The sequence below is a fragment of the Caloenas nicobarica genome, chromosome 7 (assembly GCF_036013445.1).
Source record: "Caloenas nicobarica isolate bCalNic1 chromosome 7, bCalNic1.hap1, whole genome shotgun sequence".
NCBI lineage: Eukaryota > Metazoa > Chordata > Aves > Columbiformes > Columbidae > Caloenas > Caloenas nicobarica.
Window position 1 is genome coordinate 26,631,249 of NC_088251.1, and position 18,954 is coordinate 26,650,202.

The 18,954-nt window shown below is 37.2% G+C and overlaps 1 protein-coding gene across 1 annotated transcript in view; it reads right to left on the bottom strand.

Annotated features, from left to right (window-relative positions):
• Window positions 1-18,954, bottom strand: part of NRG3 (neuregulin 3) — a 391,269-nt gene that overhangs the window by 101,336 nt on the left and 270,979 nt on the right. The window contains exon 3 of the mRNA XM_065639250.1: window positions 2,147-2,220. Coding sequence (XP_065495322.1) covers window positions 2,147-2,220 — 74 coding nt within the window. The remainder of the gene's footprint in view (window positions 1-2,146; window positions 2,221-18,954) is intronic.

An 18,954-nucleotide genomic window follows, 5' to 3' on the forward strand; every position in this document is an offset into this window, starting at 1 on the left:
ACCCACTTCTTTCTGAAGACACCTCAAAATTCAGCCTTTAGTGTCCTTCAGCAGTTCTCTTCCTAATCCAAACATTCATTCAACCACAAAACTAAGGTTTTGCAAAGTAACACCAGAGACTTCAGGGATGATCATATTGCATTTGACCACTGTGTCAAATACTTTTTACACTATTCAGATTATGCAAATAGCAAGTATTCCTGCCACTGAGTGCTAATTATCGGCATGGTATTTGTTTTTTCCTCTTCAGAATGAAGATAAATACATACTGATTTAACTCCTGAGCAAAATGTTCCTGTTGCCACTGTCCAGCTGCAACAGAAAATTTTTAATATCTCTCTTTCAGATGAGGCATACTTAGAACATGCGCATATGCGTGTACATACACAGAGATATATCACACTATGCCAACACAAAGAAATGTACCTGAACAGAAGCTTTTACTCTTTTGAATACAGATGAGGATCAAACATAAGTTAAATTTCAAAAGGGACTGGGAAAGTACCTAACTCCCATTAACTTTCTTTATTTATATTGGAAGAGGGGCCCTTCTTTGGCCAAAAGCGTGTCCAGTGGATCTATGTCAACATCAAGTGAAGGTGCCCTGCTCTTACATACTCTGAATAAGATAATTTTGAAAGAAAGCCTCAATAAAATGAAATAAAACTGCCTTTGTAGTCACAAGGTGTAAAAAGGACATTTCAGCTTACTGAGCAAGACCAGGCAGTTGAACAATGTTACAGAAACAATGCATCAGAACCCAAGCAGGGTAAGTATTTCCCAAGTAAAGAGAAACAAATCTGTGCAACCAACACAATCCTGCAAAGAAACAATAATACTGTCTGCAGTATGTAAACACTGTGGGGCTTTCGGGTTTGTTAGATGCAGCTTATTCTGAGAGTCTTTTCTGAGCTTTGTATTGTAGTTCTAGGAATTTCATCTCTACTCTTCAGAAAGTAAAGACAGAGTCCCTTGTTAAAACCAAGTCAGATAGGTACCACCCTGTCCTGCTGTTGATTGTCCTCTCCCCCACACTTTTAGGGTACAAAGTACCATTTTACTTGACATATACACAACTTTTTGTTGGCACATGCACATACCAACTTGCCATAGATAAAATCTCCCTGTTCCTTATAGGCTCTGCACCATTAAAGGTCAAGCAAAAGGAAACTCTAAACAAAATACAAAACAATCTATCATGGGAGCGATATAACAAACTACAAAACAACAGGTGTGTTTGGCAACAGGTTTTCACGTGGAAAAGCACAAGAACATAAACAGAAAGCACAAAAAAAGGCAGAAGAACAAGCATTACTCTTCAAAAAACACAAACAAAACAAATCAAATTTTAAAGAGCACCCAAACCCAGAAGACTAAATATATTACAATTTCCACGAATAAGAATAAAAATGAGAGATTAGGTATGACCCTTTGGTTTATGTCATTTCATTTAAAAACTTAAGATAAACAACATTAATTAGTAAATGGATTCACTTCCAAGAAATTAATCTTGGATAGTGTTTCTGACATAGCTGTATTAGTCAACAGGATTTAAAAAGGGCAGGAGTGGAGTAGAACATACATGGAGATGGTATTCTGGCATATACTGAACAGTGTAATAGAAAGTTACTCTGACTCCACATTACTACCTGAACTTCAATCCCCAAGTATAGAGCAATTTCACTGGTAAAAGTGAAAATAAAAAAATAAAAAGTTTTGTATAAACTGACATCACATATTTCCAAGGAGATTGTAATCTCTGCAGTCCTAGGCAATATGAGTTTATATTCATTTGAAGGAACCACTTTGCAGTCTATACTTGGTTTCCTTTTAGATGATGTAATTTTATTTGTTCTTGAGTCAAAAGTAGAGAAGCACAAATATTTTGGCTTTAAGCAGGGACAGTATTACTCCAAATCATAAGGAAACAACTCCTCTGCTGGGCTGCCCTGCTGCAGCAGCGGAAGTTTTATATGAACAGAGACTGGAGGATGTGCTTTTATCCTACCGACAAAAGCAACACTGTTCCCTGCACGCAACTGCAGTGCTCCATAACATGCTTTCTGACAATAGGCAAAGGGTCATCTCGCACAGCAAGAATAGCCTCCAGCATGGATTAAAAATATAAGAAAAACATTTGACGTACTTGGATCTGACAAGATTGAGTCGGTTTTCGGCAAAAATTGGTCACAGCGGACTCCTTGGTAGCCCTCTTTGCACCTGAGAAAAAGGGGATAAATGACAAACATACGCATGCGGTAGTAAAAGGTTAATTTCAAGGCAGCAAAATCAACTGAAATTCTCCCTGCCAACACTGTGAGGGACTTGCATATTTACAGTTATTTCAACTATTATGGAAGCAGGTTTATTACTGAAACACAATGGCAGCATTAAAATCATATGTATTTCAAAAGATTTCTGTCAAACCTTTTTGATTATTTTAGAAACTAAGAAAGGAAATATCATCTAAGCATAAACCTTCTTTTAAATATAAATTCAGTGAAACAATCAAAGAAAAGTCCTCTATAAAATAGACATATATGTAATAAAATGTACTTATTAGGTAATACAAAGCCTTCTAAAGCTTCTGTACTGAACAAACCATCAGATTAACAACTTGTTTATCTTTGGCTGTTTAAATAAGCAGGAAACACTTCTCTGAAATTCTTTCATACATTTTAAGACTAGTTTCTACTATGCTTAAAAGATAACATGTTTAGGCATAATAGACAACATCAGGCATTGTTTGCAAGTGGACAGTCTTAAATGTCTGTAAGACTAGATTTTAAAGCACGTAAACCAGAATACCCTCCTGCATTAACAAAAAAACCCTGGCTTTGACTGAGACTCTAATGATATTATTTATCGTGAAACCTTGCTTTGAAAAAAATCCATTTACTGCATTTGGACTGTTCTTAGAAGTCTCTCTCATTTCAACTAAGTGTATAAGAATCAAACCTTTAATTATTTATTCGCCAAGCAGTTTTTCAGAGAAGAATGATGGACACTTTAATTATAAATGATAACAACAGGGCCTCCTTATCTCTCAAAGCTCTTGCACATCATATAAACAATATGCTCAAATCAGCATCACCACCTTCGTCAGGACTGACAACTGCAGCTTGAATGATGTGATAACGTCAGGAGCAGAAGTTATCTGCTCCCTCACTCACAATGTGTCCTCCCTCAAGTGTCCTCTAAAAATTGCCTTTTAAAATGCTTTTGGTTTAATAAATTAATGCTTCAGTGAGAAGTGCATATCACCAGCTTTGATTGAGGGATTAGTTAGCACATTTGTGAACAAATATGTAAATTATAACAATTCCCATCAGACCCAAAAAATTCAGTAAATATCCACAGCAAGAAAAAGATTTTTAAAAGCCCATAGAGATATTATTTCAAAACCTCCCTTTTGGCCTTTCTCCCCAACAGATACTCAGTGTTACTTTGGAGATCAGCTTCTTACCAGTACTCACCTATCTATAAAATGACTGACTGGGATAAACTGAATTCAGATCCAGTTGCAGTGGTCACAAGTTATCAGTCAAGGGGAAAAAAACGTTCAGGTTTTTGTTTGTTTGTTTGTTCTTAATACAGAACATTCAATTAAAATTTTCCACTAGTCAGAAAAACTGAAGAAGTTTCCATCTACTCAGACACTGCCACAGGCACCTTTTGCCCCTCATTATGAAATATCAGAAGTTGCCTCACATCAAACAGAAATTCTTCTCCACAGTCTTGAGGATATTTGGTAGGCCTCATTTCAAAGCTTAAGAACAACCTACACGGGTGGGGATATTCTTGTCTTTGCATTAGCATTTCTATTAACTTGCTGACATACATTTGCACCTGCCTTGGTTACTATTACCATATTACAGACCTAAACCCCTCTATACTAAACTGTTGGTCTGCAAGACATAAACGGGTTCATCACATAGCCTAATTCCACAACTGAAGACTTCTATGCTACGTGTGAAGATTGGGAGTCATGGAGTGGCGTCTCCTGAAAGAGCTGTACCAAATGCTCATCAGCACGTGTGAACACCCATCAGCCAGGAGCAGGCAGAGCAATGCTACAAGTACCTCATGCCAGCAGGAGCAACCCCTTCCTTTCCCCTCTGATGGCCAAGGGGGCACATCTGAGCCAGAAGCTCCTTCCCTTCCTGAACAGAAACTTCAGCTCACTTCATAGCTGAGAAATAGAGCTTGCACCACTTATTCCAGTTGTCAGATGGTGCAGGTAATTAATTTTGGTCCAGCTAATTAATCACTCATGTCAGAATTCAAAGAGATAAATTTTGCTACTATTAGCTGCTAGGGTGGTTTTGGGGGTCTCTATTCCAATCCTACCATGTCAGAGGTCAAAGCAAACATCAGTCTTTTAGTTTAAGAAAATATTTTTTGTATCTTTCAAAAATGGCAAAAGATGCTGGGGATATTTTCATCTTACATTTAATGTTGTTCACAAGGGTTACATTTTAGCAGCCGCAAAACCAGCAGATGCCGATAAAATTGGTGGCCTCAAAAGCAGTCTGATGGGAGATTCCTGTAACTGGTAAAGTATCACCCCAGTACAAGACCATAAGTTTCATGTTTTTTCATGTCTTTCTCTTCCTGACTTTGGGGAATGGGCTAGAACAGAATATATCACAGAGTCACTTCGATTTACAATTTCTCCCTTGTAAAACTTGGCATCCCTGGTACTGGACTGAATTGCATGCTGCCACAACTACGCTATGCAGTCTGGAGATAATGATGGGGATGGATTTCTTCTCTTAAAATGTATTGGCTGTCATATCAAACTGTTATTTTTATCCTGACTTTATCATACATATAAGTGCTGCTTTTCTCCATCACTATGAAACTGGAACATACAGTAATCAGCTGATTGAGTGACCTGGATGAGTCTAAAGTAACATTTTCACTTACTTCTACACTTCGATGAACATGCCACAAGAGGCATTTATTTTTGTTCCTTTCAAAATTTAGTATAGAGGCGGCTGATATATCAAAGAATATATATAATCTTTTAATGCAATAACATAGTCCTACACTAAGATAACAACTACTATGGCCACACATAACTTGTTTTTTAAATTGTATTCTTTTTCACCAAAGATAAAAAATACGTCTTCTAGTTTCATTAACAATGATTTTTGAAATCCATTAGGCACCAAATATTAGCAATAACTGACCTGCCAATATCAGATCTAAGTTCAAACCTTTGTAGTTAAGCCAGGTGAAATTGATGTCTTGTAGAATATATATTTGACAGTTACAATGTTACAATATGATAAAAGCTGATCATGTTCTGGCATCCTGTCTTTGCTAAAGTATCTGTCACCCGTCCTAAACGGACAGATCTGATAGTTGTGCCCACAATACCTGACATGCACACATGCTGCTAATTGGCATCATATTTCTAAAGAAAACAAAACAAAAAAACCCAACAAGCAACTTGACACAAAATCCTATTAAAACAGCACTGTTATGTCACATACAGAAGTCCAACTGAGGTCATTCAATATTGCCATATGCAGTGTGAATGATCACATTTATATTTCTGGATGTATTGAAAAAAACCCTGTGAGTAATCAAGGAAATCTTGAGAAATGGTTTGATGCAGCCAACTATTTCAAAAACGATCATTTTATTATATGACAAGCAAATGTTTATTAGATATGCCTTAAAAAAAAAAGAAAAATAAAAAGAAAATGAAACTAGGATAAGATATTGCTTGCAGTGAAATGAAAGCTCTGATCTGTATGTGGGATCCCATGCAGCAAAGGGTGGAAAGGACGGTCTGAGCTCCATTCAGTACCAGAAATCACGGCTGTGCTGAAGCACTGCACTGAATGGGCAAGCTCAGGCACATGCTTCAGTGCAGACCATGGTGAAGGGCTCTATAAATAGTGTTAATTACAGCCTCCTTGCAAAGTTGATATGAAAGCGGAATTCTCTATTTTGCGTTCAGATTTTCACCAAAATAACTGTATCTGTCTAAGCTCTAGACCAAAAATATCACCAAGACTGTATAGATGGAATGATTTCAATCCTTCTTATCAAATGGTATGAAAACAGAATCACAGGTAAAGCTAATCCACAGCTAAAATGCTTGCAATCAGTACATCCTTAAATGACATATGCTGAATTCAACCAGAATTCTTTTATCATGTGTTTTTCACATCTTTCAATGATAATGTACATTCTCTAGATCATATTTTTTAAAGTCAAAGACAAAACTGCATTTTGCATTGCACTTCCCTCAGTCACTCACAACACCCTTTGTGTGAAAATACTGACACTGAAACACATTTCTCATTCTTGCTGAGAAATTTTTCTTCTTTCTATTTGAGCATATTTGCACTTAAGTATTAAAAAATAAGCAGAGTATATTTACTCAAGCCTTTTGTCCCCATTTTCAATATTAAATAGTATGAATAGATGTGGTCAAAGAGACCATAGACACTTTCTGTGGACGTTTCTCAGAACCGTGGTTTGGGTATTCAAATCTTGCAGAGCCAAGGGAGATTTCAAATAGACGACTGCATTGCATGTAGGAATAACACAGCACCCCAAATCCCTAGATTTCAGGTGGGACACACTAGTAAGAAGTAAAGTGAATGGGGCGGAGGGGTAGCAAATTGCATGTTAAGCGAAGCTCAAGAATAAAATATATCTAAACCCAGCAGGAGAAAGGGACGATATTACAAAGAATCTAATTAGAAGAGTTAGAAAAGGACTTGTAAAGCTTATGTCCAAGAAGCCATTACCATCACAGTTTACATTTTCCTCAAGTACTTCCATGTAGAGCTCCATATCCTTATTAAACTGAAATATTCTCATTCTCAAGGCATGGTAATGAACAGAAGGCAGGAGAGAGAGTGGGATCAGCAAACTGCAGAGGCTATGAAAGACAATAATGATGATAATGCTGTGAATCCCTATCGCTTTCCTCCTTCCCTGTGATACCACTCATCCATTTGATATGGGAACAATTATTTTTCTTCCCTAAGTGTGGTGATCACATTGCTTTTGACCATGTGAAGAAGCACGTGTACAATAGTTTCTCTGCACAAGATCCAGAATTTGGCGACCACAAGATATATGAGTTTCTCTGAAATGGAAATTTTGAAAATGACATTTGGAAACCCAGTGACAGGCTACTCCAGAAGACAAAGCTGTAATACTGTACATCAGGAAAGTAAGCATATGCTAGGCCAAAAGTGATTTGTGACATTTAACAGAAACGCCTTAATGGCGCAGTGCCCAAAAGATGAACTTCTATATACCTAGCCACGTAAACAGGAGTAATCCAATTTGAAAGATGGAATTAATCGGACCTATGAAAAATGAAAGTTAATTTTTGCAGTGTATCTAGACCAAAGTTTCCTTCTACTTGTAAAACCTACAAAATTACAATCTCAAAACCGCTATTAATTAGAATCATCCATCTCATAATTTCACTGGATCAGTTACAAATCATTTTCTCATGACACCACTACAGCTATTGTACTGAGGATCAGATGCCAATAAAAGTACATACTGCATACCTTTTTGAATCTGTAAGAGAGGAATCAGAGATCATGATAAAGAAATATTCCAATGGTCCATACATTTTGATCAAGCATTTATTTTCACACAGAGAATGCAATACACTTTTATCCTCGATCAGAGAGCCAGTTATGCAATAAAGATATAGAAGCAAGCCATATGCCATTGGGTTGTCCCACAATCTAGCCTGAAATATGCCATAAACAATGAAAAATAATTTCTCTGCTCTGCAAGTAAGATAAATATAGACATCTGTGCCTGTAACTAGAACGACCTTAACTGGAACAAATTGAAATTTATTATTGTGATTGTTATTTGGTGAACATTTTCTTCACAAGGGAAGAAAAAAGTGATCTTGACAGTGAGGGTCAGACAGGATGCCTTGTCATTTAATACATGCAGCACGCCACCATAAGCAAAAACCAGGCTTCCTAGATGCAATAGATTAGACCACTGGATCACAACAGAACATTTTTTCAGTGGATACCATGCTCAAAGCCAGACAGAAAATGAACCCTTCATAATAAAACCCCAATAGTTTGCTGGTCAGGCACTCACTTGAGGAGTAAGAGATTCACATTCAGATTTGGTGTAAAAACAAAGCATAAAACACTTGAACCCAGGTCTTCTATATTGCAGAAATGTCCCCGATCACATGACTGTTATCTATTCTAGGAAGGGCTGCTCTTGTATTGTTCTTGAAGGAAAAAAAAAAAGAAAAAGAAAAAGAAAAAAAAAAATCTTCCATTTCATCTCAAAATAGATTGGGGAGGGGAAAAAAAAAAAAAAAGGAAAAAAAAAAAGCTTGTAGTTGTTTACACCTAACAGAGTTTGTAACAAGATACAAACCAGAAGGAATATTTTAATAGCAAATTAACTAATAGAGATTTTTCCAGAAATTGCAGGACTCAGGAGACAAGGCATATATCAAGCAGTGCTGGCAGAGGTGACATTTTTCTCTTTGCAAATCTGTTTCTGTAGTTTCACAATGGAAAGACTTTTTCAGGTTGACATGGCTTTTTCAATATTGTTTCATAAAAGGATCATGCAACAATTTATAAGCAATTTTTTTAAAAAAATGCTTTCCTTAATTGAGAGTGATTGTGGGTGTTGGACCTTTGTTGTGTGTGATCCACTCATCATAAGTGTGTGGGGCTGGGGGCACTGATGGGAAGAGGAGCAGGAGGGTGACAGCTCTTAAGACAAAACCAGTTACAAAAGCCTACCATGGCAACAGGGGAAATTGCCTTCATTAATTCCTCCCTTGATCTATTTAACACTCTAACATATATAACTGAAAAAAGCTCAAACTCTTCCTGAAATGAAACATCCGACTTTAAAGCTAGATGAAAATAATGCAGTTTGTCCTCAATTATTTCCATGAGTGATGTAGCACATTGACCTCATTGCACTCCAATCTATTATAGAGAATCAGTTTTTAAAATATGCTTCCCACTGTCGGGCTCTGTCCTTCTTACTTGTCCAAAGACGACAAACTGTAGCTCTTTCATAATCAGACTTTTAAAATGCACAGGTGAGATCCATTCAGATGGGTTCACTATCTAACACAGCCTTCAGCTCTTGATTGTGGTAATTTTATTAAAACCCCTAATGCAATCATTTAAGTCATATATGACCACAAAAATCCAGTAGCCTCTACTACTTTATACCACTATAATGAAGCAATTTCACTAGCCAAACCATCTAGTTACCCAGTATTTACATGTACATCAGTATGGAAATCCGAAAAAGCAAACATCAATTTTTGACTGTTCTTAGTAATCTCAAACCTCACTTGCCCTTGTGGCCAAGAAGGCCAATGGCATCCTGGGATGTATTAGAAGGGGGGTGGTTAGTGGGTCGAGAGAGGTTCTCCTTCCCCTCTACTCTGCCCTGCTGAGACCTCATCTGGAATATTGTGTCCAGTTCTGGGCCCCTCAGTTCAAGAAGGACAGGGAACTGCTGGAGAGAGTCCAGCGCAGGGCCACAAAGATGATGAAGAGAGTGGAGCATCTCCCTTATGAGGAAGGGCTGAGGGAGCTGGGGCTCTTTAGCTTGGAGAAGAGGAGACTGAGGGGTGACCTCATCAATGTTTATAAATATATAAAGGGTGGGTGTCACGAGGATGGAGCCAGGCTCTTCTCGGTGACAACCAACAGTAAGACAAGGGGTAATGGGTTCAAGCTGGGACACAAGAGGTTCCACTTAAATGTGAGAAGAAACTTCTTCTCAGTGAGGGTGACGGAACACTGGAACAGGCTGCCCAGGGAAGTTGTAGAGTCTTCTTCTCTGGAGACATTCAAAACCCGCCTGGATGCCTTCCTGTGTAACCTCACCTAGGTGTTCCTGCCCTGGCAGGCAGATTGGACTAGATGATCTTTTGAGGTCCCTTCCAATCCCTAACATTCTGTGATTCTGTGATTCTGTGAAATGCAAACAGCCAGAGGCTTTTAGCACCAAGAAGCAAAAATGATACCTTTTCTGCAAAAAAGTGTAAACAGAACCAGTCATTAAAAGGTATGTTTAGATAGGTGGGTCTTTAAAACACAGTGGATTTATGACTGCAGCAATATGTGCAGCTCTGTGACCAGCAGACTCTCAGGTACTCCTTGCATAAAGTTCTAGCCCCTATGGTTGATGTTATATACAAAATATAACCTACTAACTAAAGTCAATATAAACAGATAAACTAAATTAAATTAAAATGAAAACATGCCGTAAGAACAAAACTGGAGACTCAATAAAGAGTTGGGTAAAGACACTATATTTCTTGAACACAAACATGAATCCCTTCAGGTGGGAAGGCCAGAACACTTACCCAGGACACTCACTCCCCATCTCTTTTTTTTTTTCTTTTCTTTTTTCTTTCAGATTTTTTTTTTCCTAAAATAATCTCCACAAAGATGCAGCTTACTGTATAAATAAAGCTCCCTAGGGAGGCAGTCACAGGCACAAGCCTGACAGTATTCAAAAAGAGGCTGGACAACGGCCTCAGACACATGGTGTGAACCATGAGGTTGTCCTATGCAGGGACAGGAGCTGGACTCGATGATCCTGTGGGTCCCTTCCAACTCAGGACATTCTATGGTTCGCATCAGGGTTTGAACATACTTTATTTATTGAAGACCTTGTAATCTATTATGTGATTGAATTAAGACATATATCTACCTTTTATTTTTTAAACAAATAAAGTTGACTATTGTGTAAAAAAATAGTATAAATCCTACAGATGGACAATATAAATCTTAAGAAAAAACAAATGACTTTCCTGTCAATTTTCTTTTAAAAAGTTGCAGTTGTTAAAAATAAATAGAACAAGTAACCACAAAGGAAATTATATTGAAGAGGCAGTCAAAGAAGGGTAAGAAACTTTTTTTTTCTGTATCATTTGCCCTAGAACCAGGCTAGCTGAAACACAGTAACATCAATAGAGAAATGGAATCCGACCTTTTAAAAATCACACTTATCATTGGTATCATTCACTATAATTTGTCAAGATGTGAATTGTCAGTGCATTTCTCTGAAACAGGGAAGTACTACTCTGCTCTTAGTGCAAATCACATAGAGACTAAAGGTCACAGATACAAAACCACAAGTCATTGCCCAGATTAGATAATACAACTTTCAACTAATTTGTTGACTCCAGCGTTCCAGGATTCATTAGCCTTGGAGAAACTAAATGGAGATATTTTAATAAAATAAGAATTCTCTAAATCCTCTGTAGGAACCACTGAACCAAATGAAGCTCTTAGCATTTAAAAAGGAGTTATGTGGATTTGACTTAAATGCCTCATCCGAAGTTATGCAGGAACTACTGAATTATCATTACTCTCCTGATCTGCCTGGTTTTCCTTCTTTGTCTTTCATAAAAGGTAGGTCAGAAAATGAAATAAAAATTAACAAGAGCTATTAGTAAAGCCATTCGAGCTGCCCTGACATATGGCAACACCTGAATTAATAATCATTTCCCTCCCCTCAACAACAGACCATTTTTTTAATTTGAAAGTGTTCCCTTAAAAAAAAAAAAAGTTTCATACACTTACTTAATCAATGCATATAGCCCATGCAGAATTGTTAAATAGTGGTTGTAGACTACAGTATTCACTTAAAGCTCAGGTTAGGTTTTGTATCCAAAGATATATATTTATTGTATTATTTATAGCTACTTGGTATCAAATTTATTTGTGGCATACTCACATGCAGATCAACATTTCACACTAATACAGAGACTTTAGGCTTTTCATGGGATAAGAATTATCTTCACCCACCAAGGATAATGAAATCCTTATGAAATTATTTTTCCCTAAGAAATTATAATTCCCATTTTTTTTTTTTATCTATATATACACACAAGTCTTATACATAGCAATTTTAAGTGGCAATTTAAGAATTGGCTGTAATTTAGTTTCGACAATCAGATTCAAGATTGAAAAAAGGTTTTGCATTTAGCTTTTATTGTAGCAAGCATGTGAGAATTTGAAGAGGGTACAGTTACAAGTCAGTAACAGGTAGCTAGAACACAGTCGGGTTCCAAACCCTAGCGAGTGGTGTATAATCACACATGTAGAAGGCACTGGTATCTAGACAGACCTTCTTATGCTGCTTGTTCAGTCAAAATCGATGTATTTATTTAAATCCAGATAAAACAGGTACATGCTTAACTTCAGTGCTGAATAGAGCCTAACTGACATAAGCCTCTATTTCTGGGCTGCTACCACATCTATTATGTCAAATCTTGTTACGTAGCTTCAAAAAAACCCCCAACAAAACAAAAAACAACAACAAAAAAACCTCTTTTACTTGTGATTGAGCTAGGATGAATTGTGTGATTTCGAGAGATGACTTCCTCTCCTATCCTCTATACTTCATTTTCCATCATGTATTTTAACAACAAAATTTCTGGTATTACAGTCCTTTGTTTCCCTTTCAGCTGGAGAACACTCTTTAAGTAATACTGTATTCAGGAACTATCAAACCCAAGCACATTGGGATGAGTAGAGAACAGACATCATGACAATCATCCGCCTTGTTCAATCACCAACAGAAATGAAATCTTCCCCTCTCCTTTCTTAGCTCAATAGCACAGAGCAGTAGTCTATTGTGTTGGAGAAAAATTCAAATCCAATAACACCGCAATACTGTGCTTCAAAAAACATGGCTAGAAATACAAACACACCACAGACAAAACTAGGCAGAAGCAGTAATCAAAAATAAATAGAGGGGGCCAAGGCTGACCAGCATTTACACACCAAAAATAACCCACCTGTAGAAGAAACCCAAGAACCCTTCTGAAGTATTGCCAAAAGTTTAGCTCTTGACATATTCCAATGGACAAGGAAGACGAAAGGAGTAAAGATGCGATACTTCCTTCTGAGATTAAAGAAAGTTTGGAAAAAGTAATCAAGAACATGCACAAGGTCACACTCACCTTATGCTACAACTTTTAAAATCATGGTCCCAGGAGACTTATCCTTGTTTATACCAATTAGAAAAACATGCTTAGTATCAGCTCAATTTTTCACAGCTGTGCTCTACTAAAATCAAATGTTATGAGGCAGACAAGTGATACCTTTTACTCAAAAGTTCATTTGCACTTCCAATTCCATCTAAACGGTGCTTACAGTACTTTGTGACTCTGCCTAGGTCAGACAGCACTGGATAGGCAGCACAATCCTTTAATGATATAAGTTTTGATCATTCAAAAAAATATAATACTCCAAATCAAGTAAAATATCAGTATCTGGAAAAATCTTTGACAAGACAAAAATATGAATAGGCTTAATCAGCTTTTTTCATTTTAAGAATTTATTTTTTTTAATGTTTAGCTTTTGTTAATTTATATTAGTGCTGCAATCAGGAAGTTTACAGTCTATGCTGCATAAGCTGAGTTCTGAGTGCTAATATTAACTCTAAGATCCGCAAATGCTAGATTAAATTCAGTAGAGACACGCAAAATTTAACAGGACCTTTCAGAAGTAACCCTGGAAGTGACTGCACTCCAGAACTGCAATTCCTATGTTCGCTTTTGCTTTTTGAAGGAAGATTTTAGTCCTGACATGTACCAAGAGCAAGTTGCCACAGCATGTTCGTTCTAGCGATTCAGTGAAAGTTCATCTCATATGTCCATACCAAATCGACTTATCTGTGGTAGCATTTTGACCAGGCCCAAGCATGGCATAATGCAATAATACTGCATTTGCCCTGGTGCTTTATTTTTCAAATATAACTCAATAGAAATATCAACAAAGACTTTCTTAGTATATGTTGTACCATTAAAAAATAATCATCATAATAAAATCCCTCCTCCTTAACAACAAATATCAATCTGTAAACCACAAAGACATTAGAAAATGTCTTTGAATATCATCTAGTAAATAATATGTTTAACCAACTACCTCACAATCATTTCACTGCTATTTTAGATTTAACCATCTAGAAAAACTGAAAACCTTTGATTAAGTTTTTCCACAACATACCTCTCCTCTGTGATAAATGATTTACTATGGATGATAAATGAATATAATCTTTCATTATGTATAGCATTCATCAGGTATGAGAAAGCTTTTGAATAAATGGAAAGTGATTTCATGCCATATTCAAAGCCTCATGCAGCTAGGGCACAGATGAAAACCACATTCAATTCTTGAAGAAAAACAAATGAAAATGAGACCTTTGCTTTACATTGTCTGCCCAAGATTGGCATCTTTACAAAAGCCCTTCAAAACTCTTTAAAACATCTTTCAGGAACTGGACTTAGGTAAGAAAAAAAGATGTCTGAAAATCAATACAAAAAGGACAAAAAGATAGAAGATTTATAGACATTATCATGGCATTCAGTAGGAACCTACCTCATTTTCAAGTGGTCATTTGGTAAAAATGGCAATTATAACAATAAGTGAGGCAATTCTAAAGAGAGGTGCGAGCTCACTAGTAAGTAGCATAACAGGTTTGCTGGATGTGTTTCTTTTTGCAGTTTCCTCCCCATGCACATTACATGCTCAATATTAAAATCATTTGCTTCCAGATACTTAATGAAAGCAACAGCCCAGACTTTTGTCAGACTTTCAAATGTGTTTTTAATTTTTTTTTCATTGAATATTTCCCAATTCAAAAACAGAACCAAAATCACTCAGAAAAATGAAACTGTTTCAAGCCCGAGCTGGAAGCACAATGAACCCCCTCCACTTATCATGAAAAAGTCATGCAAAATTTCCAGTCCAGCCCTGTAGATTCAAAAGCATTTTTCAAATTTTGGGAAAACCTTCTAAGTTGTTTTTTGTACAAATTTTAAAATATGCACAGGAACTCACATGCTTCTCTGGTAATAATACCTGTATGGAAAAACGCTTGTCACAGACTCCTCTCCTAAACAGTCCAAGGCCACATCAAGCCAATGCTTATCTACAGACAGTGTGTTGCTGCCAGACACTCAAACCCCCTCAGCAATTCAGTGAGGTATTTGTTTTGTACCTGGTTTTATACCTGGTTTGGAAAGAATAATTGAAGCCACTCTGGAGGTGCCAGTTAAAATATCCTTAACTATGAACAGATGGTTTGCACAAACGATGCCCTCTCACTTTATGGCAGGAAATAAACCTGCCTCTGCTACTGTATTTTATAAGATCAGCAGACATCACATTTTATAGATAGGAACAATTTGACATGCAATGTAATTGCCTAGCAAAGTTCAAATAGAGAAACATTTTCCAAAATAACTCTTCCTTAGCATATTAAGTATAATTTAGAAGCCAGAAAATGAATGGTGTCAAAATCCAAGCAAGCCATTTTCTGGAGATATTTAAAGTTGCTAACTGAAAAACTTCACATCTTTAAATTTACACCATTATACAGGAAGATTTAGTAACAAGTCTTGCATAGAGTAATTTTTTCTCTGAAGAGACAACTATATCTATTGTAACGACATTATGGCATATGTATCACTATGTAGATTTAGCATAAAACTAGCTGCTAAAGCTCTCCTGCTAATGGATTAACAGCTTACCAGTCAGCAGAAAGTCTTGGGGTCAATGGGCTAAACCGAGCAAGATTAGCTCCTACAGAAGGCAGGAAGAAACTGCAGTTTTCATTGCATTACAGCACCTACTGCAGCTGGCAATCCACCAGTTTAAAGCTTCAAAACATGCAATGAAGACTCCAGCCCAAAGCTGTTCTGAGTTTACCCTGCTCTCTCCTTACTTTGGTGGCAAAAGAAGTCATCTGTAGGAGCTAATATTTGAGAAGCACAACCCTGCAGCAGGAACAGCACCATTCAAAAGGAAAGACCCTGTTACCTTATCATCCACATTAAATGCAGGTGGACTTCCACAGGAGCAATATAGCAAGACCTTTACTACACTAAATAAGCAGGAAAATTAATTGAAGCTGAAAGACATGTCTAACATTAAAAAAAAAAGTGTTTTATACAAAAAAATTTATTATAATGAGGAAAAAACTTCCCTCTTTGTTCCACTGTGAAATCTTGACCTGAAGACTTCTTAATTAGTTTCTTGCTTGTGACTTAAAAGAACCCACATCATCAAAAACTAGTAGTGACGCAAGCATTTTTGTCCACCAGTTATTAATGCAGGTTAAGTTTCACTAGCCAAGTATTTGTAAATTAGTAGGGTTTGGAGGAGTATGTTTCAGCGTACAGGATGTATATCAACTGCAAGAAATTCCATTTGACTGCTGACAGTATCTGACCCATCAGTGACAAAAGGGAAACTTTTCCAATGTCAATTTATTAACTGTAAATAGCAAAACAATTCTAAGTTATGAATTCAGCGATATGATATGCAGCAAGTAGGGGCAAATTTATGTTGTTCTACATCCATTTTAATACTCGCCCAGCACACAAAGCAGCTCTCTAGCTGACACAATTCTCACTACCAGCTATGTGCTAACGCACAGGAATCCAAACCATGTTATTTCATGGTTACTTGTGGGCAGTAGTATAACCAGGATATTTTCATTTGCTGGCTTTCCTGCAGCTTCTGTAAAAGCAACAGGAACAGAAACATTATTAGAGACAAGGGAGCTCCCGAGAATAGTGTCAATATTTACTCCCAGGTTAAAACAACTAAGAGGATTAAGTCCTTCCTAGAAGTTCAGCTCTACAAAATGCCTTACTCCCTTACGTTAAGGTACATAAGTGCTTCAATTCAAGCAAGTAAATGGAAGCTACATGAAAAATACTTATGCGTTGAAAAGAACAGCATTCACAAAAAGACATTCAAGTTGACAATTTGCATTTCTTCTCAATACTTCTTTTTAAAAGTAGACAGTTGTATGAAAAGTCACGCATGCTCTGCCATCACCTGCCAAACCCAACAAAAAATAAAACTTTGAGAATCGGAGTATTGCAAAATAACGGTAACCCCAACAAATAGCATTAATCTGATATGCTTGCTGCCAGAAAATACTGGTCATACATACAAGACTCTTGTTTGATTCCATTTTCAAAATAACGGAAGCTGAAGACGATAGTCAGGGAAGTGATTATGTCCCACTTAAGATCATTTTGTAGATCAGAACTAGTCTCTGACAAGACGTCCCTATGAAATTTGAGGAATACATTTGCTTCTCTTGAATTCCTAATCATAAATCAACTGAACTCAGCGACGCGTTTCTGATAATTTTCTTCTGAATTCAGGTGAAAGAAAAACGGCACAGCTCGTACTGCCTCTAGACAGTGCTACCAAATTTTTCTCATCACGCACACAGAAAGAGCAGAACAGGTCATTCTGATCTTATTCTTATTTCACAGGAAATAAATAGCAGAGACTAGAGCTTCTATGAGGAAGAGCAGAGGCTCTGCAGCTCTGCTCCAGCAGCCACGCCGCTTCCCTCCCGGGTGACCTTCCGTCAGTCACTTAATGGCATCCCACTCACCACCCTGCTGCAAGAGCAGTGTAGTAGGATCAGCACAGCTTTCCCCTCTGCTGGAGCTTTGTGAGGAGAAATTATCAAAAAACTTGTGATAATGGTGGTAATGTAAGCATCAAAGCTATACAGTAATAAAATGAATATATCTTTGTCATTTTCTGCAGAAAGCAGAAATCTTGCATTGTCAAGCTCACTCATTCATTCAGCATGTTTTTCTTCAGAGAAAAGATTGATTAAAGATTTAAAAAAAATTAAGCCGTATTAATTAAAATTGCATTAATCAGTAGTTATACAGAAAATGAGGACATTCTCATTTCCTTTTTAAAAATTAACTTCAAAAACATTTATATGTCATGTAACAATAAAGCAAAGCTTGGCATCCCCATCCATACACTTTCACAGAGGATATGAGTTCCTTCCTAGAAATGAAATATAAGTGCTGCTCGTAATTCGGAGCACAGAACAGTAAGAAGGGAGGAAAGCCTGGTCTGAGTGACCTCTGAGGCCAGATGGTGAAGGCAGACATTGCAGATATCAGCTAAACCATGGGCATGCCAAGGCCAGCACAGGTCTATCTTAGACACACGTAGCTTTACCAATTCAGATTCTTCCACCTTTGATTGTGTCTTGATGCTAGAAGACCCAGAGAGATTCAGAAGGAAGACACTCCAGATCTATTTGGAGCAAATCTGCAGAGAAACAAGTGTCACTGTAAGAAGCCTGGTCCTTGCCACACTCACCCAGTTTTCCACCTGGGCAGACTGGGATGGAAGCACTCAGCTAATTGGAGCAACTTTCAGGGACTGCCTCTTGAGCAGAGCATCCCAAAAGCACCACTGCGAACAGCACAGCCTGGGGCTCCTGCACGTACAGTGGCCAGCTGGATGCCCAAAAACCACTCTGAAACCAAGACACTTCTGCATCTTACCCAGTCTTCAGCACGCCAAAGAGATCGCACTAGTAACTTTATAAGTGACAACTTAGTTATATTTCACTGTCAGGACAACCACAGTTACAACCCACTTCAGCCTCATCCTCCTGCCTCTCCTGAGATCTTGTTCAATTCTGTAAACATTGCGGAAATGGAAAGTTTTATTGTTTGTTATACTAGCTTATTCGAATATTGTTTATATCATGACTCAGTAGCATACAGCTAGACAGAGATTACTAGCTGCGTTATTTACTGAGAGTTTTGGTACAATTTGGCAGCCAGAAGTGTGTTCCAAGATGCAGTAATTAATTTATTAGAAGTGAGTTAGCTAATCTAAGGTTAGCTTGGACATTTCTTCACTTGCTTTGTTACAGACTGCTCTAAATAATGTATTGCCATCCTTGGTATTTTCACACCATTGCTATTTACTGGTATTTATCTCCTTATAATTGCACAACTAAATAACTACATTTATATATAAACTGATTATTCAAAATCAGACCAGCCCTGCAGTGAAACATATTTATCCAACTTTTGTGCATGGAATATAAATCTTTTAATACATCAACTATGACTACAGTTAT